Source organism: Talpa occidentalis, unplaced genomic scaffold (assembly GCF_014898055.3).
Source record: "Talpa occidentalis isolate TD23 unplaced genomic scaffold, MPIMG_talOcc4v2.1 talOcc4.16, whole genome shotgun sequence".
Lineage (NCBI taxonomy): Eukaryota > Metazoa > Chordata > Mammalia > Eulipotyphla > Talpidae > Talpa > Talpa occidentalis.
Window position 1 is genome coordinate 6,300,260 of NW_023601653.1, and position 23,601 is coordinate 6,323,860.

The 23,601-nt window shown below is 55.1% G+C and overlaps 1 protein-coding gene across 1 annotated transcript; it reads right to left on the reverse strand.

Moving 5' to 3' along the window:
• Positions 1-1,737: 1,737 nt before the first annotated feature.
• Positions 1,738-23,537, reverse strand: LOC119247297 (cytokine receptor common subunit beta-like). Its single transcript, XM_037513634.2, has 14 exons — positions 23,500-23,537; positions 15,446-15,692; positions 14,358-14,481; positions 11,896-12,086; positions 10,613-10,764; positions 10,363-10,531; positions 9,713-9,848; positions 9,440-9,594; positions 8,519-8,658; positions 7,485-7,647; positions 6,328-6,418; positions 6,053-6,110; positions 5,405-5,508; positions 1,738-4,793 (listed from the first exon to the last, which is right to left on the reverse strand). Exons 2-14 carry the CDS (start codon positions 15,519-15,521, stop codon positions 3,671-3,673), a joined length of 2,682 nt encoding a protein of 893 aa, XP_037369531.1. The 5' UTR covers positions 15,522-15,692; positions 23,500-23,537; the 3' UTR covers positions 1,738-3,670.
• Positions 23,538-23,601: the final 64 nt, after the last annotated feature.

Consider the following 23,601-nt stretch of genomic DNA (forward strand, 5'->3'; position numbering starts at 1 on the left):
AGCCCAGATAGAGTGAAGACTTGCTGGGGGCTGGGAGGCCTGCCAACCTCCCAGCCAGCACCCCTGCCTGCTATATGCCTGGTGAACCCCAAATAAAAAACCTGCAAAACTACTGAGGACTCTGACTCCTCCTTTACCCGGTCTGCATGGGATCAGAAAACCTGTATTGTGCCCAGTTCCTGCCTTTACACCTGCAAAAGAGTTAAGATTACCTGGCCTAAAGAATGAAGAGACGAGACATGGCCTGCGAAAAAACACTTGAAAAGACATATCTGAGAAAAGACGCTTAATTCAAAATATTGCAAGAACTCTGAAGACTCCACAATAAGAACACAAAAAACCAGATCGAAAAATGGGCAAAAGGCCCAGACATGTGCCCCAAGAGAACAAGTGCCATTGGCAGGCAAGCACAAGAAAGGAGCACCCCGACCAGGGAGCAACCCACATGGCGCAGCAGACCTCTCCTGACTCCCCGCTGCTCCCCTCAGCAGTGGATTTCAGTCAGTCTGCCTGTTCTGTTCCCCACACCTCTGGTGAATCCTCTCACCCCCCACACCTCTGGCCTGTATCCCAGCTCTTGTATGCATAATAAATAAATTTTTCAAAAAAGGAGCTTCACATCATGTGGAATGAGGGGTTAGAGGGGCAAGAACACCACAGCAGCCGCCACATGCTAATAAAATGGCAAAATTTCAGAACTGTCAGCAGCAAATCTGGCAAAGACGTGGAGCAACTGGAACTCCTTTCTGTTCTGGTGGGAACAGCAGGACTGGCAGGTTAACTGAGAAGGGAAAGACCAGAGAAGGTAGAGTTTAGTTTATGGGGGGCTTAGAGAACTACCCAGCCCCCCATTCTATTTTTAGCTCACAGCCCCAGGGCTAGGGAGGCTCCACTTGAATGTGGCCAGCACATCAACACGGCTGGAAACCCAGGGAAAGAAGAGGTTCTATCTCACTGCCGCGCAGTAAAAATTGACTGTTCATCAAATGAAGGCTATTGTAGCAGCAGGAAGGCACAGAGCAGGATCTCTGTGACTGGAGCAGACAGGTGAAGGAGGAGTCCTGGAGCCATTGGTGGCTTTTTCAGGCTTTTATTGGGATTATTACCAGGTACCTGGCAGGCAGGGGTGCCGGGGGGCCAGGAGGCTGGCAGGCCAGGCCTCCCAGCCCCCAGCAAGTCTTCACTCTTCTGGGCTCTCTGGCATTCTCGCGTGGCCTCTGCTTCTCTGCTCCTTTAGCTCTTGTTCATTCTCCTTCTGGTCTCTTTGGCTCTGCTGTTCCACTCTCTCTGCTCTACTGGTGTCCCTGTGACGCCGCCCTTATAAGCCCAGTCTCAGCCCAGGTGAATCCCATCTACATACGCCCACACCCTACTCCAGGTGTCCGCCATTAGGTGTGCATGAAGGACCACAGGGATCCATCATCAACGCTAATGGTGGGAGGGCAGAAAAGCCTGATAAACACCTACCCTATAGTGAGTCTGTCTTTCATGCCCCTTCCTGGCCACTAGCTTCCTTCATGCCCTCCTGGGACTTTCCACAAATCCTCCTGCTTCTCCCTCTGTTAGCACAGCAGCCCCACTGTTTCCTGACCGTCCCCAACTACCTGTGGGGCTTCATAGACCGAAGGCCCATCTGTTGAACAGAACAATCCTCCTTAACACCACGATGGTTTCCAGTAACACACTTCCCCAGCCCAGCATAGGGACACAAGTCTGGGTTTGGCTTTATAATAAAAATATTTTATTGCCATTTTCCCCCCAGTTAACAATATCCAAACCATATAGAATTAATATCTTGGACTTCTTTCTAATACATGTACATCCATCGCACTCATTTCAAATGCAGGATTCTACTTTAGAATGTTCTAGAATGTTGCTGTAGATGTCAATATTGGTGAATGTTTACATTGCTTATTAATATTCTTCAATCACAGTCATTGCTGTACCAAATGGGTATTTGTGAAGAGTACTCACAAAAGTTTTTGCTCTGCCTCAGGTTAACACATCATAAAGCTATGGGTGTCATTGAGAGAATGATGTAATAACATTGCTTAGAAATCAACATAGCTTAGAAATCAGCTCTCTATATATGGACTTTCTGGATCACAATGGTGGCAATTCAGAAGAAGAAGGTGGCAATTCAGAAGAGATTTGACAAAGGATGTAAAAACACCTGCTGGCTCCTGTGAGTGAGCTCCCCGCTCACACGCAGACATCCCAAACATCCTTAAGTAAAGCTGAAACACAGAACTAGGAGAAAAATGAGGACAAATGCCCGCTTGGAGTGGGGAGTGTAAATTTGACACCAATAGTGGAACTGTGAAATCTGACCACAAGGTGTGCCCACAGACGCCTGCGGCATGAAATTCAAGACAAGCACAAACTAGGAGAACAAAGCTGCGACCTCCAGGTGAGGCCATATGTTAATAGTTCATCAGAAAAAGAGGAACACCTGACAGAACAGTCCTTAATGAAGCCCAGTAAAAAAAATACCAACAGACAAGAGATGTGAAGTTATGTGCAAACTTGAGAGTTCCCTAATAACGCAAAATCAAACAACTTAATGCTATTTTTTTTTCCTATCAGAAAGGCAAATACTTAAAGGAACCATAAGCCCCAGAGCAGGTCCAGACACAGGCCAAGCACCCCTGGCCCACGGCTCTGGGGCTGGGTGGGGGAAGGTCTTTCCTGGGGAAGGGCAGCTGGTGATTCAGACAATAGGCCTTAAAGTATATGTGTGCCCTTTGATCATTTTCCTTTTGTTGAGCAGTTGTGTCTAACTCTTCCACAGTAGGCAGGGGTTCCAGAATCTGTCCTCCCGAACCTCCCCAGGCCGCACCTGCCTGGGTATAGAAGGGCATCACTCCCTGGCCATCCTGGGTGTAGCAGGGAGCCGGCTCCACAGGCTGCTCTGGCCCTTGGCCTGTCTGCAGGTCCGTGGTGCCGGGCATGCAGTCTTGAGACTCCCCAGTCACCTCGGGGTGATCCACAGGGCTTCCCCAGAGCTCAGGAACGTTCCTCCCTTGCATGTCCTCTATCATGCAAACTTCGTGAAGTGGCCACAGAGATGGTGCCTGGCTGCCACATCAGGGCTACACTGGCCAGTCCTGGGCTTCTCCAACCCTAAGCCCCAAGGCCCTGCCTGGGCCTCCTGCCTCCAGCACCTGCCCTGGCGCTGTGTCACCTGCGTGTGATGTGTCACCTGCATCAGGCCCCCAGAGGGACAGACCACAGACCCAATCCTCCGACATACCCAGAGTCAGATCTGAAGGAAGCCTGACTGACATGACACCACAGAACTGACTCAGCTCAGACCTCAAACTCACCCTAATGATAAGTAGTGGAAGGAGCAGAGGACAGCTGGTGAAGAACACGAGAGCGCGCGAGTGAGTGTGCGTGGTGCAGTGAGACTCAGGCCCCGGCCTACGTGAAATCCTAATAATAATGAGTGTGTGCGTGTGGGTGTGTGTGGGAGAGAGAGGAGAGAAGTGATGGGCTGAAGGTCGAGAGGGGAGGTGGAGGCTGATCCATCTCCCCAACTCATCTGGTCCGGCTCGGAGGCTGCCCCTTGGCTTTGCGGCCAGGACCGTGGAAGGCAGAGGGCCTGCGGGACCCAGGAGGGCAGGAGAGAGGACAGGCCTCTCCTCCACCCTTGCTGTGGGTTAGGGTCTCAGCACACTTCTCCCCGCCTGCTCACATCCCAAGGAGGCAGAGACAGGTAGTCCTGCTGCTTCAGGGCTTTGAAGAGCTGAATGGCCGGCAGCTGCGGTGTGGCCTGGCACCAGGGCTTCTTGTTCTGGAAAACCTGATCCCGAATCTCTGGACAAGGGTCCGGAGAAGAGGGCTTGCTCTTGGAAGAGACAGGGCTGTGGGCCAGGCCAGGGAGGAAGCAGTAGTCTCCCACTTGTTGCAGGACCAGGAGCCCCTCAGAATGTGGGGAGGTCAGGGTCACATCTGCTGGGGGCTGCCCTGGACTCAGGACAGGACTACTGGCGACAAGAGGGGTGGAACTGACTCGAGGGGATGTGGGAAGCTGGCCTGTGGTTGGGGGGAGCTCCACATAGCCCTCAAGCTCTGGCTTCACAGGAGCTGGGCCTCCAGGGGGTGCACTGGCTAAGCCAGGACAGAGGCTGGGGTGCAGTTCTGAGGAGGGGAGGCCCAGAGGAGGAGACTGAGAGGTAGACCAGGTCCCCATGGGAGGGGACAGAGCCAGGTCAGCAGGGGTGACATAACCAGAGGCCCTGATGCTGTCCTCAGGGTGCCCAGAGGTGGTGGACACAGCTGGGGGGCTGTCCTTGGGGCCCACTGCCCCAGTCGTGAACCCAGGAGCAGAGTGGGGAGGGTCTGTGCCTGACTGCAGTGAGGGGCTCCCCTCCGTGCCTAGACGGGGCCTGCTGTCCACATGTGGGGTCTGGCCCTGCCCCATGACCTGGGCCAGCGGGACCAGCTGCACCTGGCCCCCCGGAGGCAGACACATGTACTCCAGGGACCCTGGAGGGGGCGTCCTGTGGCTCAAGCTGGCCTGTGGGGGCAGCTGTGAGCCCAGCATGTCTGGAAGGGAGCGGCTGTGGGGGGCGCCCAGGTAAGGGCCATTGAAGTCAAAGCCAGAAGCCTGGCTCTTAGGTCTGCTGGAGGGGGTGGACTGGCCCTGTGGGGCACTGGGGGGTGGCGCCATGGGCGGGTCTGAGGCAGCTGGACTGGTGTCAGGTTCACAAGGGGAGTCAGCGGCATCCTTAGGGTCCTGTGTGGTGAGCAGAGACACCTCGCTGCGCCCGAAGTCCACAGGGAACACGCTGTAGGGAGAAAGGGGCACAGATGCTGGGAGCCCCTGGACACACCCTTGGCTCCTGCATGCGGGGCCTCTGAGGGGAGGGTCCTGAGAGCACAGAGCAGGGCCGGGGGAGCAGCCAGAGTGGGAAAGCTGAGGGTCACCTGTGTCCTCGGGGGTCTCCGCCTTCAGGGTCATCCTGTGCCGGGTGAGGCCCCCTCCCCTCTGCTCCTTGGCACCCTCACTTCTTCAGGCCCAGGTCAACCCCAGCCCGTGCAGCCCCCTCATTCCCTCCTGCCTTCACCACCAGGCGTCGCTGTCCTGGGGGGCGGGGGGGCCAGCAGAGCTGCCCAGAGGTGCTCAGGCCACCATGGTCAGCTGCCTCAGGAGGCCGAGGCAGTGTGGGGGCTCCTGAGCTGGGGGGAGGCCAAATGCTCCATCTCCTGCCTCTGGCTGAGTCCCGAGCCAGGCCCTCTCTCACTAGCCTGGGGCCTGTGCGCTTCCCCCACCCACTGGGCGGCCCCTGCTTTGGTGCAGACCCTGACAGGGCTCTGGGCAGCGGCCTCTCCTCCGAGCCACAGTGTGCATGGCTGGGTGCCCCTCAGGCTCCTAGGAACCCTGAGACCACATACTCACCCCTGAGGCTCCAGGATGAGGCTGTTCCAGGGCCTCTTAAGTGGGGGGTGCCCGCTGCTGAGGACCTGCACCTTGTTGGGAAGCCGGAGCCCCGAACTCCCGTTCTGGGGAGAAAGGACATGTGTGCCTGTGGGTGTGGGTGCCAGGGGGAGCTGAAGAAGAGAGGGCTGTGGGGTGACAGGGATCCAGTGAGCCCCCACCCCCACACAGGGGGGGGTCTCAGCATGGTGCAGACTGGCCTGTGCTTCCCACCCCAGAGGGGAGAGGCCAGAGAGGAGCTGCAATGGCCTAGGGCTGCAAAGCGCAGCTTCCCAGTGTCATCGTGGGGTAGCCAGGTGTCCCCCAGGCTGATGTCCACCCTGTAGAACTCACCCCTCCCTGAGCCCACCCGGGACTCCGTGGGCCCCAGTGGATGCTCCTCTCCAGGCGAGCCCAGCAGTCAGGGCCGCTGCATGTGTGGGGCCTGGGCCCAGGGCTCTCAGGGCTGAGCTGTGGTCCTGGCCCGGCTCTCAGAGCTGCCGGCCTCCCCCTGACACCTCTGTCATCACTCAGAGCCCACGGGGAGGGGCAGTGGGGGGCACGTGGCTGTGGGCACAGGGGTACCGCCAAGGAGCCCAGGCTTCCCAGCGCCCTCACATTGGATCCTACCTGGAACAGGTGGCTCTTGCTGGGGCTGGGGATTTTCTCCTCCCAATGCTGGGCCAATCTGCAAAGACAGCGGGGAGGTGACAGCAGCAGGGACCTCGGGGCCGCTGCCCCGCGCCCAAGCAGGGGGAACCAAGGCCCACGACGAGGAAGTCACGTGTCCAAGGCCCCACAGGAAGAGGTGGACAGAGCAGAATCTGGGTGGGTCAGCTCTGGGGTCGTGACAGCCCCTGGGGTCTCGGGAACCCCACTCCCCGCCTACCATGGGGTCCCCTTACCTGTAGCAGTAGCTGCCACAGAAGCGCAGGATGGGGAAGAAGGCAAGAGTGATGAGGACCAGGAGGAGCGGCATGGCCCATGTGGGCAGCACTAAGGGGCATCCAGGAGGAAAAGGCCATTAGCATCCAGGCGGGAAAGGCTGGGGGCTCAGAGGGGAGGGGAGGGGGGCTCGTATGTGCAGGCACAGTGCTCCAGAACTCATTGCCTTGGGGTGCAGATGGAAAGAAGGGCCAGACTCAGGCAAGAGGAGGAGGGTGTGAGTCTGGACTCCCCATGATGTGGGTCCTGGGGAGGACCCACAGCACTTTGCTAAGTTACCTGGCCCATGTAGGTACACGCACACCACTTCTACCCCAGCACCCCAGTTTTGCTGCTCTGCATAAGTCCCCAGATAAGTTGCATCCTCAGATCTGCTAAAGTGTCACTCTACCAGGGAGACCTGGGTAGGCACATAGAGGGTTAGGGCCTGTCCCGTAGCAGGAGCTGCCAGAGGGAGGGATGCAGTGAGCATGAGGCCCATTGGGAGTGCCCTACACTTCCTACTGGGCAGCCTGGAACCCCTCATGGACTGGGCTTTTGAGGTTACCCCTTCCCTGGTCTAGACCCCCTTTTTGCTTTCCCAGGTCTCCTCCCCTGACAAGGCTGACTGAGGAATGGGGTCCCTGCTGCCAACGCCTCTGCCTGTCACCGCAACCACGTCGTGGACTAGTGTGTTGGTGTCCTGGTGGCCACTCTGATGCAGATGATGGACAATGAGAGCAGCCCAAGCGGGGAAATGGGAAGGTCAAGATTAGACAGAAGCTTCCAATCCTGGGCCTAGTAGGTAGCTCCTGATGCTGCTGCCATGGTAACAGGCATATCAGGTTTAGTGCTCTTCTGGGTAGTGACTTCCCAAGAGGCTAAAGAGATCATGGGTCATATTACTAGAGGCTTCAGTTCCAGTCTGAGGGAGGAGAGGTGGTGAAACCTGCTCTTTTGTGCTCTTTCAAGAATTCCTCTGCAGTCTGTGTTGCACATCAGATGTCAATTTCCAATAAGTCATGACACCTGGAGAATAGGATGCTCAGGCTACATGGGGTCATGTCTGTGTGTCTAAGCCACTCTTGACCTCTGTCCATCTGGATTGCAACATAAGGTAGGAAGCCAGATGACGTACCCCACTCAGTGTCCCAGGTGCACTCCTCACTCCACTCGCTCCAGATCCCGTTGTAGCCACTGGGGGTGGGCTTGACCCTCACCCTGGCCCGGTATTGGGTAGATGACTCCAGACGTGGCAGGGACATGCTGTGGGCATTCTGGAGTGATTCTACCTTGGTAGCCTGTGAGTCAGGTATGTAAACAGATCTGCTGAGGTTGCTAAGTTACCTGGCCCATGTAGGTACACGCACACCACTTCTACCCCAGCACCCCAGTTTTGCTGCTCTGCATAAGTCCCCAGATAAGTTGCATCCTCAGATCTGCTAAAGTGTCACTCTACCAGGGAGACCTGGGTAGGCACAGCACTTTGCACTGGACCCAGATTGACAGCTCCTAGAACATGCCCCCTGTGACGTGACAGCACTGAGGGCTACAGACCCCGAAGAGTCAGTTGTCCCTGCGCCCTTGAGTCACCTCAGCTTACAACTTCTTTGGGACTAGAGAACCCAACAATGGCCCTGTCAGGACTGCAGTTTAGGACACTGGACTATGGAGCCCTGGACGGGGGTTTAGAGGCTGGACCTCATTCCCAGCATGCCTGCTGCCATGCCCTCCTGCACATATTTCCATTGTGAAGGCCTGGGTCTGACTCTGAGGTTTCCTCTGGGGCACTGTGGAGTCCTGGGTCCTATATGCAAGCCCTGAGGACTGCTGGGTTTGGAGCTAGAACCTGTTGCCTGGACCCTGCCTGCTCCATCAGGATCAGCTCTGATCAAACTGCACGCTAGGGTCCCAGAGCGGCCTCTTCTGAAGAAATGTGCCAGGACTTGACATCGTCTCAGACCCCTCATGCGGGCATCTCTCAGCCTCCCCTCCCTGACCTCTGCACCCCTTTGCAACACAGCATCAGACAAGTCACATCCCCTCTCCCAGCCTCAGTTCCCTCACCTGCTGACCTGCTGATCACACAGTGTCATCAGCGCCAAGCCCCTGGATACAGGGGTGCGGTGGCTCCCCCTCTCCCACGCAGACACAACCACCCCAGGCCCTTACCTCCCACGAGGCTGCATCCTTCCTGTACTGGACCTGGAAGGTTTGCCCGATGAAGTCAAAGAGCATTTTCTCTGCCTCCCAGTGCAGCATGTACCCATGTTCACCCTTGGTCACATTGATGGTGGGGCGCGCCAGCTGGACTGCGGGGAGGGGGCATTTTAGGGAACGTGGCTCCTACCATCCCTCCAGGGGAACGTGCCGGTGTTGCATGCTGGTCACAGGTGTGTCCCCGGCCCAGACCTCACATGCCACCCATCTCAGGGCCTTCGTGTCCCTGAGTCACCATGTCATCTGTCTGGACCTCAGCAGCATTTCCCCGGGGTGAGGCTGAAATACACTTGCTTTGTAGTGAGGTGACCCCAACACTGGGTGACTCTGAGGGTTAAAGTGAAACTAAAATCACCATGAGCGGGTTAACTTCCAGAGTCTTGACCACCTGTGGGCACTGAAGCACGTGCTCAGAGTGCGTGATTATGTCACGCGACCCCACAGCCGCCCAGCGGGCGCTCTTCACCTCGCGCACGAGCGGGGCAGACGGAGCCCGGGAGGACTCGGCAACTGGCCCAGTGACAGGCAACTAAGACCTGGCGGGGGCAGAAGTCACAGCCGCACCCAGCACCAGGGAGAGGGGCATGCGGGCCAGGGGGCTGAGACCACCTGCTGCTGGGCTGGGCTCTGACACACTCGCGGCCTGGGCGAGGACCTGGACATGGGGAGCGGCGCGGGAGGCCCTTCCCCCGGCCCTGCTGCGGGAAAGGAAGCAACACCGTGAGCCCACGTGGGGCGGCCGTCCCTAGACACCCCCGGGCCCTGCTGGCCAGTCCTCGTCCGGCAGGGACCCCAGCCAGGGGAGCACTTGCAACCTGAGCAGTCCCGTCAAGGAGTAAAAGGCCAAGACGCTGGGGGCCGGGACAGACTCACTGTTCTTGGAGCTCTTGATGAGTTTCTCCTCGTCCTTGGGCCGCACGGAGACGGTGTAGTGGCCGTGGCCCCCGGGGTCGGGCACGGGGACCTGGCACCGGTGCCGGGTATAGGAGCCGCTGGCCTCCATCAGCACTGGGGAGCACTCCTTCTCCCTGAGGATCGCGGGGGAGGTGAAGGGTGGGGGGACACACACAGCAGGCGGGGCTCGGGAGGAGCCTGGACTCCGCTGGGGCCCAGGGACGGGAGACCCGAGCAGGGATGGACACTCACTCTCTGTCGGGGCCGGGCTTGTAGAAGAGGGAGAAGGACACGGAGCTGGTCACCTCGGACCTCACCTCCCAGGAGCAGCTGAGCGCGTCGAGCCCGTTGAAGAAGCACTGGAGGCTCTGGGGCTGCGCCTCGTCCCCTGCGAGCACAGACAGCCCCTGCTTCCTCGCCTGCTCCCTTCCCTCGCCAGCCCCCGCGGGCACCGCCAGGTGCCTCTGCACAGATCGTGGGCTTTGGGGCCAGTGAGCCCAGCGGTGACAGGGAACCCTGGACCTGCCAGCGGCCTGCCCGCGGGTCAGCGCGCACGTTCCAGAAGCTGCTCACCCGCCTGCGCCGAGCACTTAAGTCTCTGTGCGGGGCCGACATGAAGGTGGGGGCTGTTGCTCCCGGGGCAGCTCCAGGACAGACAGCTGGCCCGGAGGCATGGGCAGCGGCCGTGCGCCTTGGCAGCAGGGACTCAGAAAACCAGGCCCAGGACTGAGCAGGATGCAGCTCCGCAGTCAGCAGTCCTGGCGGGGGCGGCGTGGGGGCCGCAGAGCTCCCGGAACCCCAGGACACAGAAGATTCGGATCCTGCCCTGTGAAGCTCTGGCTTTGCCTGGGAGCGTCCAGAGCCGCTGTCCCACAGACAGCCCGGCCAGTCCCTCTCCTCACCTGGTGGGGAGTCCCACTGCACCTCGGGGCTCCAGTGGCTGGGCTGCCCAGACAGCCCCGAGCCTGGGGCCAGCCGGGCGCGCACTCGGGCCAGGTAGGGGCTGCTGGGCAGGAGGTGCTGGGGCCCCAGCGCGGCCTGGGTGGAGTTGGAGTAGATGGTGAGGGCGTCCTGTGGGGAGAGAGGGGTGCTGGAGCAGGGACTGGGGACCCTCTCCCTGGGGGTGCTGGGCAGAGCTGCCGAGGTCCCTACCTCCCAGCCGTCCTCAAGTCGCCTGTAGACCACCTCGTACTCCAGGTCCGACAGCCAGAGGCTGCCGGGAGGCCCCAGGGCCATGCTCCAGTTCAGCAGGACCTGGTCCCCAGAGGCTCTGATCTGCAGGTCCTTGGGCGCAGGGGGGCGCACTGCAGGGGAGGAGGGAAAGGCCCCTGAGGGGCTGCACCACTTGGGGGCAGCTAGGGGCCTGTGTGGCTCCAGCCTGGGGCAGACTGGCCTGGGCTGCGGGCTGCCCCAGCAGCTGAGTGACTCTGACGAGACCCCTGTTCTCCGGGAGCCCAGCTCTTTGGGCTGCACCCAGGGGCTGTCATGTGAGTGTGAGGCGGAGCGTTCACAGGTGCGTGCGGCTCAGGCTGGGTAAAGATGGCGCAGGCCCGCGCTGGAGGAGCCTCCTGGGTCCTCAGGGGCCAGATCCAGGATGTTGGCGTGTGGACTCCTCCAGCAGAGGGCCTGGGCTCAAGTTACTCCCCCCGCCCCCCACCGTCCCCAAGCAGCTCCAGGACCTGGCATGAATGACCCCTGGGACCCGCTAGGTCCCCCTCCCAGGCAGGGTTATGCTCCCTTGTCCCCCTCAGTCCCTGGACGGGCTTCAGGCTCCTGGTGGGGTCAGGCGCTGCCCTGTCTGCCTCTCCGGGTGCCAAGATGGGAAGGAAGGTTCTTGTGGGTGGCGGGGCTGGACACCAGCTTCCCCCCTCCCCCGGGACCTGGCGGGCTGGCTCATTGCGGGGCAAAGCGCATGAGTGAGTGTGAGGATCTGCAGGAAGGAGGTACAGAGCACGGAGGCCACTGCCAGGGGCTCTTCATGAATCCACGACGTTGACCACCAGCAAGTGTGCACCGGCGGGACCCTCGAGGTCAGGGAGCAGACCGGTTACTGAATGATATGGGCCCGCCTTCCCCGAGCCCCAGCTGAGTGAGCGCTGAGGGGTGACTTTCAAACACATGAAAATTCAGTCACAGCCAAGCAGGAGGCAAGTGCTCTGTGCTGGCCCCGGAGCTGGTCTGGGGCATGTGCAGCCGGTGTGCACAGCAGCCACTCGGCCAGAAGGCAGCTGGAGCAGTGGTGGGGCTCCTGGTCTGGGCAGGAAGGGGGTGCCTTTGCCAGGGGCTCCTCTATGTCCCCGCCCGGGTGCCTTCCTCACCGAGACCATATCGTCTCCCCTCCGAGATGGAGCCCAGCCAGCCGGTCTCCTCCCCTGGGAGACGCACTCCTGCCGGCTGGACCCCTCTGCTCACCAGGGGAGCGACCCCATGCTCACCATGCTGGGTCAGAGGGACGCTGATCTGGGCGCTCAGAGGCCGGTCTGGGCGGAATGAGAAGTAGTCTGTGTCCGCAAGGACGAAAAGTTTGTAGGGAATGATGCATTTTCGGGGCACACAGTCTGGACACGGGCCATCTAACCAGGACTTGTCATCACTGAGGTCACAGGACACTGGCTGAGGAGGGTCCCTGCCAGGGAGAGCGGGGGTCAGCCTGGGTGAGCAAGAGTTACCTGGCAGCATTGTTACTGAGTGGTTACCATGCTGAGGCCCTGGCCAGGGACGGGGGCCTGGCGGTGATGGAAATGGACATCCCAGCCCTCACAGCCGCCCCCCTGGTGGATGGAGACACACGCGAGCCCCCTGAGTATGTGTGTCCTATATCAAATGGAGAAAACTGCATCCAGACAAACGATGGGAGGTAGAGGAGTGAGGAGGCCAAAGGACAGGTGTGGGGATGCAATATGAAATCAGGGGACAGGGCAGGTCTCGTGGAAAAAGTGACATCTGAGCAGAAACTTTTAGGAAGTGAGGAAGCAACCTTGAAACTGGGGAGAAGGGAATGCGGGTAAAGCACAGCACATGCAAAGGCCCTGGGGTCTGCACAGGTGGAGTGCTGTGCGACTCGGCAGTTCCCCGGGAGTTAAGGTAGGGAGAGTGGGAGGTCTGAGAAAAAGGTTGGACAAGGTGCCAGGAAACCACTGCTTTAAAGGAATTTAAGGAATTTGGATTTGATTATAAATAGAAACAAATTTGATTACATAAATTTAGTTCTAAGCCATGCAATGACATATTTTGACGTATCCCTTAGCAGCACTGGCTGCTGGACTGTAGATAGACGGGGTTGAAGGAAAGTGTGTGTGGGTTGGGGGAGGCAGGCTGGAAGGAAACATCAGAAGCTGACGGGCCAGTTGGGAGGCTTCTAGAACATCCAGGTGACAGAAGTGATTTGAACCAGAGTGGTTGTGTTAGCATCAGCCAGATTCACCTTCTGCTTGAAGATAAAATTAGCAGCACATACTGGTGGCTTGGATGCGGGGGTGGAGCCACGAAGAGCTCCCATCAAGTGGGGTGAGATGGGGAGACAGGAGCAGGGGTAACCACGGGAATTTGGGTTAGAACATCTAGGGTGAAGACACTTATCGTCTACAGTAAGGTGGAGAGCCAGATGCACCCCTTCTGGCATTCAGTGGGGTGCGGGCTGGAGAAAGCATGTGAGAGTTAACAGCCCAGAGCCTGAAGTGGGTCTCCTGAGCACGGGCTGGACAGAGAGGGCTGAGGCTGCAAGGGCTGCAGGGGGCATTGCGCTGTCCTAGTCAAGGGCTACCCAAAGTCAAGGAGGGAGCAGGTCAAGCTGCCCACTAGATGCCCTTGGGGAGGGGGTGGCTGTCTTCCAAGGAGCAGTGGGGCAGCCTGTGGGGTGCAGCAGAATCCTGGATGAGGGGATCGGGGGAGAATAACTGGAAAGTCACTGGAGACAGGGGTCTAGACAACCCTTTAGAGGAATGTCCCCGCAGAGGGCAGTGAGACACCGGCTGGTGAGGACAGGGTCAGAGATGCTGAGCTGTCATCCTCAGGGGCGTCTGTCAAGGGGGGCCTGGCTCGCTGGCCGGGTGACAGGGCGTGAAAGCGGGAGAGGGGCTGTGTCACAGGGCAGAGGGGGACAAAGGTGGTGGGTCTGAGCTTGAGCAGGAAGGCTGGGGGGACCCCAGCTGTGGCCTCAGACAGGCCTGAAACTGGGATCCCAGCAGGGCAGGTCCAGGGAGGTGGCAGATGTGGGGGGAGTGAGATCAGGGAGGGGGCTTGGACTTCACTTTGGGGCTTTCTGTGGTCTCAAGCAGGAGAAGCAGGTGCCAGCTGAGGTGGGGGGGGGGTGTTGAGGATGGGGGAGAAGGAACTGTGGGGGCACCTGGAGAGTAGGAAAGAGAACTGAAGGCAAAGCCTTGGGTGTGAAAGTGGACTCCTCCCCAGGGGGCCTGCCGGGGGACCCCAGGACCCTGTGACACCAGCTGTTTAACTCTTTCAATGCCGGGGTGTTAGGAATGGCGCCAGGCCCTTCTCCAGCGTCACATGTCCTGAAGACCCCCCAGGGCAGAAAGGACCCCCGCCCCTGGGGCAGCAGGTCCAGGAGATGTGGAGCCCAGCCCTGACCCCCACAGGACGCTGGTCCCCTGGGCCTCTCACCCCCATGTGTCTGGGAGGGGGAGCCCACCTGCGAGCCTGGCCCGTGTGTGACCTGGGCATTGGCACCCCCGCCCCACTCGTGGGGTGCTGTGATCACTGGTCAGGGTGCGAGGTTCTCATCGTCTCCATCAGCAGCATCGCCGTGGAGAGAGGGTCTCCCCTGCAGCCCCCACCTCAATACCAGCTGAGCTGCCGGGCGGGTCTCCCTCCTCTGTGCTCAGGGAGCCCCGCAGGCACAGCCCCAGCACCCCAGCCCGCCCAGCCGGGTCACACTCACGAGTTGAGGCGGCGGTGGAGGGTCACATTGAGCAGGCGCCGGGCGGCGCGTGTGTCCGCCCACCTGCAGGTGATGCGGCTGTCGTAGTCATTGTGGCATCGCAGCGTCCTCAGCGGGGTGGTCCCTGACCCCAGACAGGTAGGAAGGGTCACGCCTCTCCTCCAGGTGTCCCTTGTTCTTCCCACCCAGCCTTCCCAGCCCCTGGCACTGGGGGTGAGGGCTCCCCCAGAGTCCTGTGAGGCTCCTGACTCCCCAGGGGCCCTGGGTGGGGGCTCTGGGCTGCGAGGACTCTTGTGTGGACTCTCCCATCTACATAGAACCTCAACATTCTGGTTGGTTCACGTCCTGAGCCTTGCTGCACTCTGCTCCTGGAGCAGGGTCTCCCCAGCTCAGGACAACGGGACCCCAGAATCCCAGGACCCCAGGGCAGGATGTGCCTCAGGCCCGGGTCTGCCCTGACTCCTGGGTGCAGCCCAGGGGGAGGCACAAACCCACCCTAAGAAGCAGTGGGTCACAGCCTTCTCCCAACCCTAGTCTCCGGTGGGCACCCCAGCTTGATGGTGGAAAGAGGTTGTGGTTCCCAGGTGACCCAGAAGCCAAGTTCTCTGGGAGCCTGGACGAGGGGGTCAAGGCCTCAGGAGCCTGAGGAGCACCCAGCTGGGGTTCCAAGCAGGGGAGGCTGCTGGGGCCAGGGCAGGGAGATAGCAAAGGGGCTCGGGGGCCCCAGCAGCAAAAGTTCTGAGGTAGGAACCAGTCAAGGTCATCAGAGGAGCAGGTGCCTGGGGGACGGCGGGCAGAGAAAAATCTGGAACAGCCTTTTGGAGGTTGGAGGTGTCCAGTGTCACCGCACAAATGAGATGGACTCAGGGGCCGGAGGGAATGAGCAGGAGTGTGGGGTGAGGGAGGGTGGGGGCAGGCAAGGTCAGGGAGACTGGAGAATTGAAGAAGGGGAGGGAGGGAGAAAGAGAGCAGGGCAGGGGCGGCCAGAGCTGCTGGGGTCTGGGAGCTTCCTCGGGGAGAACAGCCTCAACCCCAGGGTCCAGCTGCAGGGAGGGGGCCAGGGAAGGCGAGGGGCCAATGGGGCTCACCTTGGGCTGCTGCCATGCCGGACCCCCAGCACAGAGCCAGCAGGATGATGGGGAGCAGCCCCTGGGTCAGTGCCATCTCCGCGTCAGTGCCTGAGGAGCATGGGGCTAGCACAAGTGGGGTCTGGCTGTCGGCTCAGTCTGGGGTTCCTCAGTGCCCAAGAATCTTGTGTTCCTCTGACTGGGAGCCAGGTCTGACCCATGTCATGGGCTCTTGTGATTCTGTCTCTGGGGCCCTCTTCCTCTTGGCCTGTGGAAGGAGATGTTGCTGGGACTGGTCCTCCCTGGCTTGTAGCCCCAGAGCAAGGACGCTGTGGGCAGCTGGAGAGGCTCTGATGCGCAACTGCACCCCCTCTGGCCCCGGGCAGCCTCTTAGTGTCACTGTGCAGGGCATGGCCATGTTCAGTAGAAGTGGGTCCCCACGGGTTGGTGCCTTGGGCCCAGTGTGCACTGTGCTGGGCACGGGAATTCTTGAGAGAGAGAGGCCTGGGTTGCAGCTGCCCTGAGTTGCCTGTGAGCTCCCACCCCACATCTTCTCTTGGGACATCAGTGGGCTCCCCTGGGCATGATCACAGGGTGCACACTGCCACCCTCCCTCACACTCCCTATCTGTCACTCTTGTCCCTCGCTCCCTTTACAGTCATTCCTCCCACACCATCTCGAGTTCCCTTTTTTTGCAGAAGGCTGGGGATTTCCTCTTTTCATTTCCTCTGGCCCTGGGAAGTACCCTGAAGTAGAACAAAGGACAGTGCATGTACACGGCAGAGTCCGTGTTTCTGGGAAAAGCGCGTTCTGGACTCAGGGGACCTGAGCTTCAGCAGAAGCCCTGCCCCTCCCATGCCGGAGCTAACTCAAAAGCTCCCTGAACCTCACTTGCCACATCTGTAAAATGGGCACGAGGGCACATATCTCACCCAGCTCTCAAGAGGACAACCAAATGCAATAATGTGTGTAGAATGGTTGGTCTGATGCGTGCACAGGAAAAGAGCGGGCTTCTTTAGGGAAGTGTTTGTTTGCATTAGTGTCTGAAGCAGGGAGCAGTGCCATGGGTGAGGAGCATGGGGGCACTGGGTGGGCTGGTACAGCTAGGGCTGCCAAGCCAGGACTAGCCCAAAAATGCCAGAGCTTCTGATTGGGACCTTATCACAATAGAAATACCACATGTGCAAAGAGAGAAATTCATCTCCCAAAAGTCGTAGGTTTAAAACAATTTCATTCAAAATGTAGTGGGATTTTTTTTTGCAGGAATTCAGAAGAAAAAATATGTGAGGATAGTTAGACTTTTTTTAAGGATTAGAAGGCCCTACCCAAAGTAAAGTGTATTACAAGCTCTGATAATGAAAGCAGTGTGTGCACACACACACACACACACACACATCCATGGACATGCTGACCAGATAAACTCTATTTTACCCAAGAATCTAATACATGGTAGATGAATCACTAATCAATGCCAACTGATAGAATAATAAAAAGTGCTAATTCAAATGATTCACAACATAAAACTGATCAGCCTAAACCCCTATCTCACACCATCTCCAAATATCAGGGTAATTAAAAAATTTGAAAATAAAGACTTGCAACAATACAATCCACAGAAGCAGACTTCACAATATGTTCCAGGACATCAATCACAAAGGTGTTTTTTGAGAGTCAGCCACGAGGGCAAGTGAAATAAAAGCAAAACAAATAACTGCCACAAATAAAAAGCTCAAATAAAAAGCTTTTACACAATGAAAGAAAATGTAAGTAGCAAAAAAGACATCCTACTGAATGAGAGAAAATATATGTATTTTACAAACTGACAAGGGGTTGATATCCAAGCTCTATAAAAAACAAATACAAAACAATTACAATAAATGGGTAGATCTGAACAGACAATTCACCAAAGGAGATCTCCAGAAGGCCCATCAATGCTTCTACTATGGCAGATGCAGATGTGAAAACGACAAGGAAATATCATCTCACACCCATGAGGACAGCACACATTAGAAAACAACAACAGGTGCTGGAGAGGCTGCAGAGTAAGAGGACGCTTTTGCACTGTGGGTGGAAGCACCAAACTGGTGCAGCCATTTTGGAAAGCAATCTGGCTTTACCTTAAAAAACGAAACATGAAAATACCATAGAACCCAGCCATGCCACTACTGAGCATCTACCCGGAGAGCACGCAGCCATCCACCTCCAAGCCACAGGCCTGCGATGTTTGTTGCAGCGTTGGTCACAGTCGCCAGGATGTGGAGACGCCGGAGCACCCACAGGTGCGGGGCTGGCTGCGTGGTCCAGCCACACGATGGGACAAAAGCGTCTGTCGAGAAGATGCAACGCTGCCATTTCAACAAAATGGGAGGCGTTCGAGGGGCTTACATGTCATAAAGTGACTCAGAATGACACAGTAGTGGACATTTACATAACGGACAATTCAACAGAACCAAAATACTGATAAAAATGACTGACACTAATAAATGAAGTGAGGTTTCTTGAGGTCAAGAGGCAAAAGGGGGGGTGAGGATGGCGGTGGGAAAAACATGGCGAAGATAACTGTAAAGAAATTAAATGTAATATAAATTTTAATGTAAGAAATCATCTTAAACTTGCAAACCATGGAATTTAAGCTATTTAAGCTAAAAGCAGAAAAAATCAGAGACAAAGGCTGGTGGGCATACAAAAACCCCCAAATCTTCTGTATTTCCTGAGAATAATGGAACCATAAAGCAAAGGACAAAAATACAAAGCCAAAAATGTGTGTGCTGAGTTATGGAGAACAGGTGATTATCTTTACCCTGTAAAAGATATTTACATTTATGTTATGTCAACAAACTAATGCCATTCAAGGGCATAAGTGCTCAGTTCACATACGCACAGACCAGGCATCACTGAAAGGGCTCTACAGAGAGTGGCCCATCAGGGTGCAGGTCACTCTTAGAATGTCCACTTGCAGACAGAGCCCCATGACCACAAGCCAATAAGGGACAGGCTGGGTGGCATGGAAGCCACGTCAGTTTGCCTTGGAATTTGTTCTCTAACCCACACTGCCAACAGGGGTTGTTTTTCGCAATCGATGTCTGTCCTGACATATACTGACCCACCAGATGTGCCTCAGAGATGTACGTGCACAGCCAAAGCAAGACAAAACTGTAGGACATCTTGATCGCATCCTTGGGGAGATTTGAGAAATGACAACTATAGACCTGACCTCTAGGCAAAGAACAAACATGTAGAGTTTTAGGAATTTGAAAGTTTGAAATCATAAAAATTCCTAATAATGGGTCAAATCACAGAATGAACATGACAAATGATCATGTTACAAAAGCAGATATTGAAGATAGAGAGAATGGGCAGGTATGGGGAGTCCCAGAGAAAAGTTGAGACTTAGGAGAAAAAGATCCAACACCTACAAGTCCAGGACAGAGAGAACTGAGGGCAGGTGGGGTAGACAGTGCCAGCCTCCTCACTTTCCCCTACCTCCTTGGGAACAGATGCGTAGGCTTTACCTGAGTTTATTGCTGCCAAATAAAAATTTATCCTTCCTACACTTTCCTGTCACTAGTGGTCATGTGATGTGACTAAATGTTGTCCAGCAAGATGTGAGTAGACATCTGGTGTACCTTCCAAAAAAGGCTGCTTAAAGGGAGTGGCTCAGGAAGAGGAGTCCATTTTTGTCCTCTTCATTTTCCTCCTTCTTCCAACCTGCAACTAGGAAGTGATGGCTGGAGCACCAGCAACCATTTTGTATCATAAGGTTACCTGGAGGATGGAAGCCATATACAACAACAAGAAAGGACTTTGGATCCCCCTTATCACTGTGGAGCAACCATAGCAACCTGAGACTACCTAGCTCTGTATATCTTTTCGGTGAGGTGGGACAAATAAACTTCTTTATTGCTAAGTCACTATTGTTTGGGGACTTTCCATGTGCAACCAAACAATACAATTGAAAATAGAAGAAAATATCATAGGCTTTCAAAGAGACAGTTGACTATGAAAAGAGTAAGATTCATTTATAATTAGTGCCATGCCCAGTCACAGGTTGGGGAACTCTTCAGTCACCCCAAAATAAAAGGATAATTCTAGGAACTTCCAGAAGGAAACAAACAGGCTATCTTCAATGGAGCAGGGTCTGGTTAGACAGCTTTTCTCACAAGTGACCCTGAACTCTACGTAGGTAGTAATATCTTGAAAATACTGAGGGAAAAATACGTTTAAACCTAGAATCATAAAAAAAAAAAAAACAATCAAAAGTCAAGCTTACTTTGAAGTTCCAGAACAAGCAAATCCCAGCTTGGAAATATAAAGAATAAGGAAGGTTTTTGGCTCTTTTCTGAAAAATAGATTACTTCAGGATTTTTTTTTTTTTTAAGTGCAAAAGAGAAAGAGTCTGTGATACTGTGGCCAGAGATGAGCAAAGAAACCACATTGTGAAGCCAGGAAGACTTGTCACCGTGTGAAGTAGAAATAAATCTATGATAACAATGTTGAAGTAAAACTCAGATGACTTTAATGTGGGGGCTGGCTGTGAGGTTGGAGGTGGAAGCTAAGGAGAACTGAAAGCTTGTGCAGGAGCTGTCCTGTCTGAGAGGAACAAATGCATGTTAATCAAACCCATGTGTTGATGGAAAATGTACGTCAAATATGTGAGGATTAAAAATCACTAATCATGGAGAGCAGGCATGGAGCCATGGCCGCGGGGTCGGGTGTGGGGAGGAGGCAGAGGGAGAGAAGAGAGGAAACAAAGCCCTCCTCACTCAAAATTAACATGTACCCCCCAAATCCCCAAACTCAGGAAGAAATTTAATAGTGGGCATAAAAACTGGGAAGGGAAAAAAAAAAAGCAAAACACAAGTCCATTCCAGAAAAATTCATTTTTGAGGACAGTCTGCCAGAGACTTTTAAAAGAAGACTATATCCTGGCCACGCAGGGATTGTCCCAGGCGTGGGAGGAGAGCCACCAAGAAACAGGCAGATTGTGAAAGGAAAGGGGAGAGTCTGTTTTGACAGATGCATCTAAATTAATTTGATAAAGCACAAGGCTGTCTTGATTGAACAAATACTCCTCTGCAAGGGAGGCTGGCGTTCCCCGCTGTGTCCCGGAATCTTGCAGCAACATGAAGATCAAAGGGAACGCGGGAGACTTCCCCTCCAAGACACAAGGAGGTGGAGGGGCCCAGTGTTCATTCCCAGCTGTCAGCCCTCCCCCCACAGCAACTGAAATTGAAACTCAAAAAAAGTCCAAAAGGATTTTTGATGGGCTTGATAAGCTGATATTAAATGATAGCAAACTGAAGATGAGAGACTTGCTAAGTTCCCCAGGAGAACAATAAGGAGTATAATAGCAGGCAGATGGGACAGTCAGGAAAATAACCCAGCAGGAACTGGGGAGTCACACAGGCATGTCATGTCGCTGAGGGAAGAACGGGCTTCATATTCACAATGAATGGTGCTGAGACAATACGCTGATAATTCTTTAAGTCAGATGATTGCATATCACCCCTCCTTCTAAATGCCAGATGAAATTCAAAAGTCAAAATTTAAATGCTGAAAGCACTAAAAAATATTTCTTTCAAATTAGCGATTGAACAAGACATCAAAAGCAGAAAGCAATGGCCTCCCCGGTGGCGCAGTGGTTGAGCTCTGGGTTGCAAAGCTGCCCGCAGCCTCTGCAGCACCAGTTCGATCCCCGGCTGCTCCCCAGCCACCGGAGGAGGGTCCCGCATGGCGCACAGACATCTCCTGCCGCCCGCTGCTCCCCTCAGCAGTGTACTTCGGTCCTTTTGCCTGCTCTGCTCCCCGCCTGGCTCTGGTGAATTCTCTCACCCTCCCGCGCTTCTGACTGTACCCAGTGCTTGTATAAATAAATAAATAAATAAATAAATCTTTAAAAAAAAAAAAAGCAGAAGGCAAAAAGTAAAATTAATATAATAGGTTGGACTTAGAAGTGATAAGCACATATAAATAAATCATTATGCTATATCATAAATGAGTCACTCCTAAAGTTAACATGGAAAAGACAAGGAAATCATCAAAAATGAACAGAGTTTTCCATGCAAAGCATAAGAGGAATTCAAGTGACTGATAAACCCGCGGACGATGCACCGTCATCCTTGAACACGGCAAGGGAAACCGCGAGCCAGGGCAAGTCACTGTCATTCGCTCCAGCGAACAAGTGAAAAGATGGGCAATTTCCCCAAAGACAAATGAGTCTTTTTAGGCACAGCATTGGGGTGGATGTTAATTTAGTGATGAGGAGGATGGTTTCATAATATCTGTGAAAATTTAAAATGCGCAATCTCCTGTCTAGCAATTCTGTTTCTAGGAAACTGGGCTGCCAGAAACCCTCTCACTAGTGAGGAAATATTGGAAACAACCCCAGTGCCAGCTGTGATAGGACTGGGGCAGCTGACATCATGCCCTTGCTAATGAAAGCCATGTATTTTTTAGGGTTCACCAGCGAGTGAGATCTGTGTGTACTACTGAGGAAAGTTGTCCAAAATGTGCATCTTATAATCCCATTTATAGGCAAGAAAAGCTCTAGACTTGGACCACGCTTAGCGATGTTTTGGAAGGATGCAAATGTTGGGCAGAGTGGGCTGTGGGACTACGGGACAGAGATGAGGGGGATTTGTCTTTAAAAAAAAAAAAAAAACATCTATTTATGCATACAAGAGCTGGGGTACAGGCCAGAGGTGTCAGGGCAGGAGAGGATTCACCAGGGACAGAGTGGGGAGCAGAACAGGCAGACTGCCTGAAACACACTGTGAGGGGAGCACTAGGCGAGTCGGGAGAGGTCTGCTGCACCATGTGGGCAGCTCCCTGGCCGTGGACCAAACTCGTGCTGCAGAGGCTGCGGATTGCTTCATGGTGCTGTGCTTAATCCCTTGCGCCACCAGGGAGGCCCCAAGGGGGATTTGTCTTCATGCTACATAATTCCGGTTCATTCGAATTTCTAATTAAGCCTATATCTGTGAGTTTATTTCAGACATGCTCCCTGAACAGCTACAGACTGTCCTGCAGTGCTGGTGGGTATAGGAGAAGGTAAATCAAACCAAGGGGTGAAGAGAGTGACCGGAAGCTAATAGGAAAGGTTGAATTCCTTATAAAATGATTAGAAACCAGGAAAGATGATAAGTAGAAAATATTAGAATCTGGTTATCCAAAAATATAACAGTGGGGCTTTGGAAGTGAAAAACTTACATTTTGGTGAATCTCCCCTGCCGCCTGTCTGGCAAGCCCCCATAAGCTTGTACCCCAATGTGGACCCACAGAAACATCTGCCGCTCCCTTCCACATGAAAGTACACACTCCTGCACCCACCGTGACACAGATACCCCCAGCGCCCAGACACCTGGCCCACACACTTGGATACAGAACACACATATCTGGACCCAAGCCTGGATGCACAACAGTTTTCAGGGTGGAGTGTGATAGTAAAAATCATCCTTTCATGGGGAGCAAAGTCTCTGGGCAAGGAACAGGGCTCTTGCTGCCTTCCAGCACCAGCTCTGGGCTCAAGTACAGCAAAACTCCAGGTTCACCCTCTGCCTCCCAGCCTAGCTGTACCTCTGCAATGTCCCCCACCCCTCCCTCCGCCCCAACATACACACACACTTTCCAAACCAGGACATCAGGGCCTATGGGTGTTCTCTGCCTTCCAGAGATGAGGAAACAGAAACTCAGGGCAGGGTGAGAATGTTCTCACCACCATAACACTTTAGGGACAACTTTGTGACAAAACAGAGACTCCCAGGCTGAGCTCTCTACTCCCACAGGCATCCTCCCTGCTGCCAGGACAGTTGGACTCCACTGGACAGGCCTGGCCCCTAGAAGCCCTTTGCATATCACCCAGGCAGGTTGGCACCCCTCCTGTCTCTGTGCCCACTGGCTGCCCAAGGAGTCTGGTCTTAGGTCTCCCAAGAGGCCAAACCCTAACTTCTCCAGTCCCCAGAGCACCCTGCCTACTTAACAGTCCTAGGCTTTCTCTGCCCTTTCCATCCCAGTCTCCCCACACTCCCCCTGCCCACCACCCACCTTCCAATCTGCCCCTCAAAGCCAGACCTTACCTCTTGGTGGTGGGGCAGACCAACCTTCTGCTGGAGCCTCCAGGGGGCAGCGAGTTTCTCAGGCTTCCTATTTATGCTGACGTTGTTAGGAAACAACAGAAA

What these genes read in the sequence shown, in the direction of transcription:
- LOC119247297 (XM_037513634.2), bottom strand. Translation starts at nt 15,521, where the DNA reads ATGGCACTGACCCAGGGGCTGCTCCCCATCATCCTGCTGGCTCTGTGC. An exon ending in CTCCACCGCCGCCTCAACTC is followed by an intron (nt 12,087 to 14,357) that starts GTGAGTGTGACC and finishes TCTCCCTGGCAG; the next exon opens with GGACCCTCCTCAGCCAGTGT. An exon ending in CATCAAGAGCTCCAAGAACA is followed by an intron (nt 8,659 to 9,439) that starts GTGAGTCTGTCC and finishes CCCTCCCCGCAG; the next exon opens with TCCAGCTGGCGCGCCCCACC.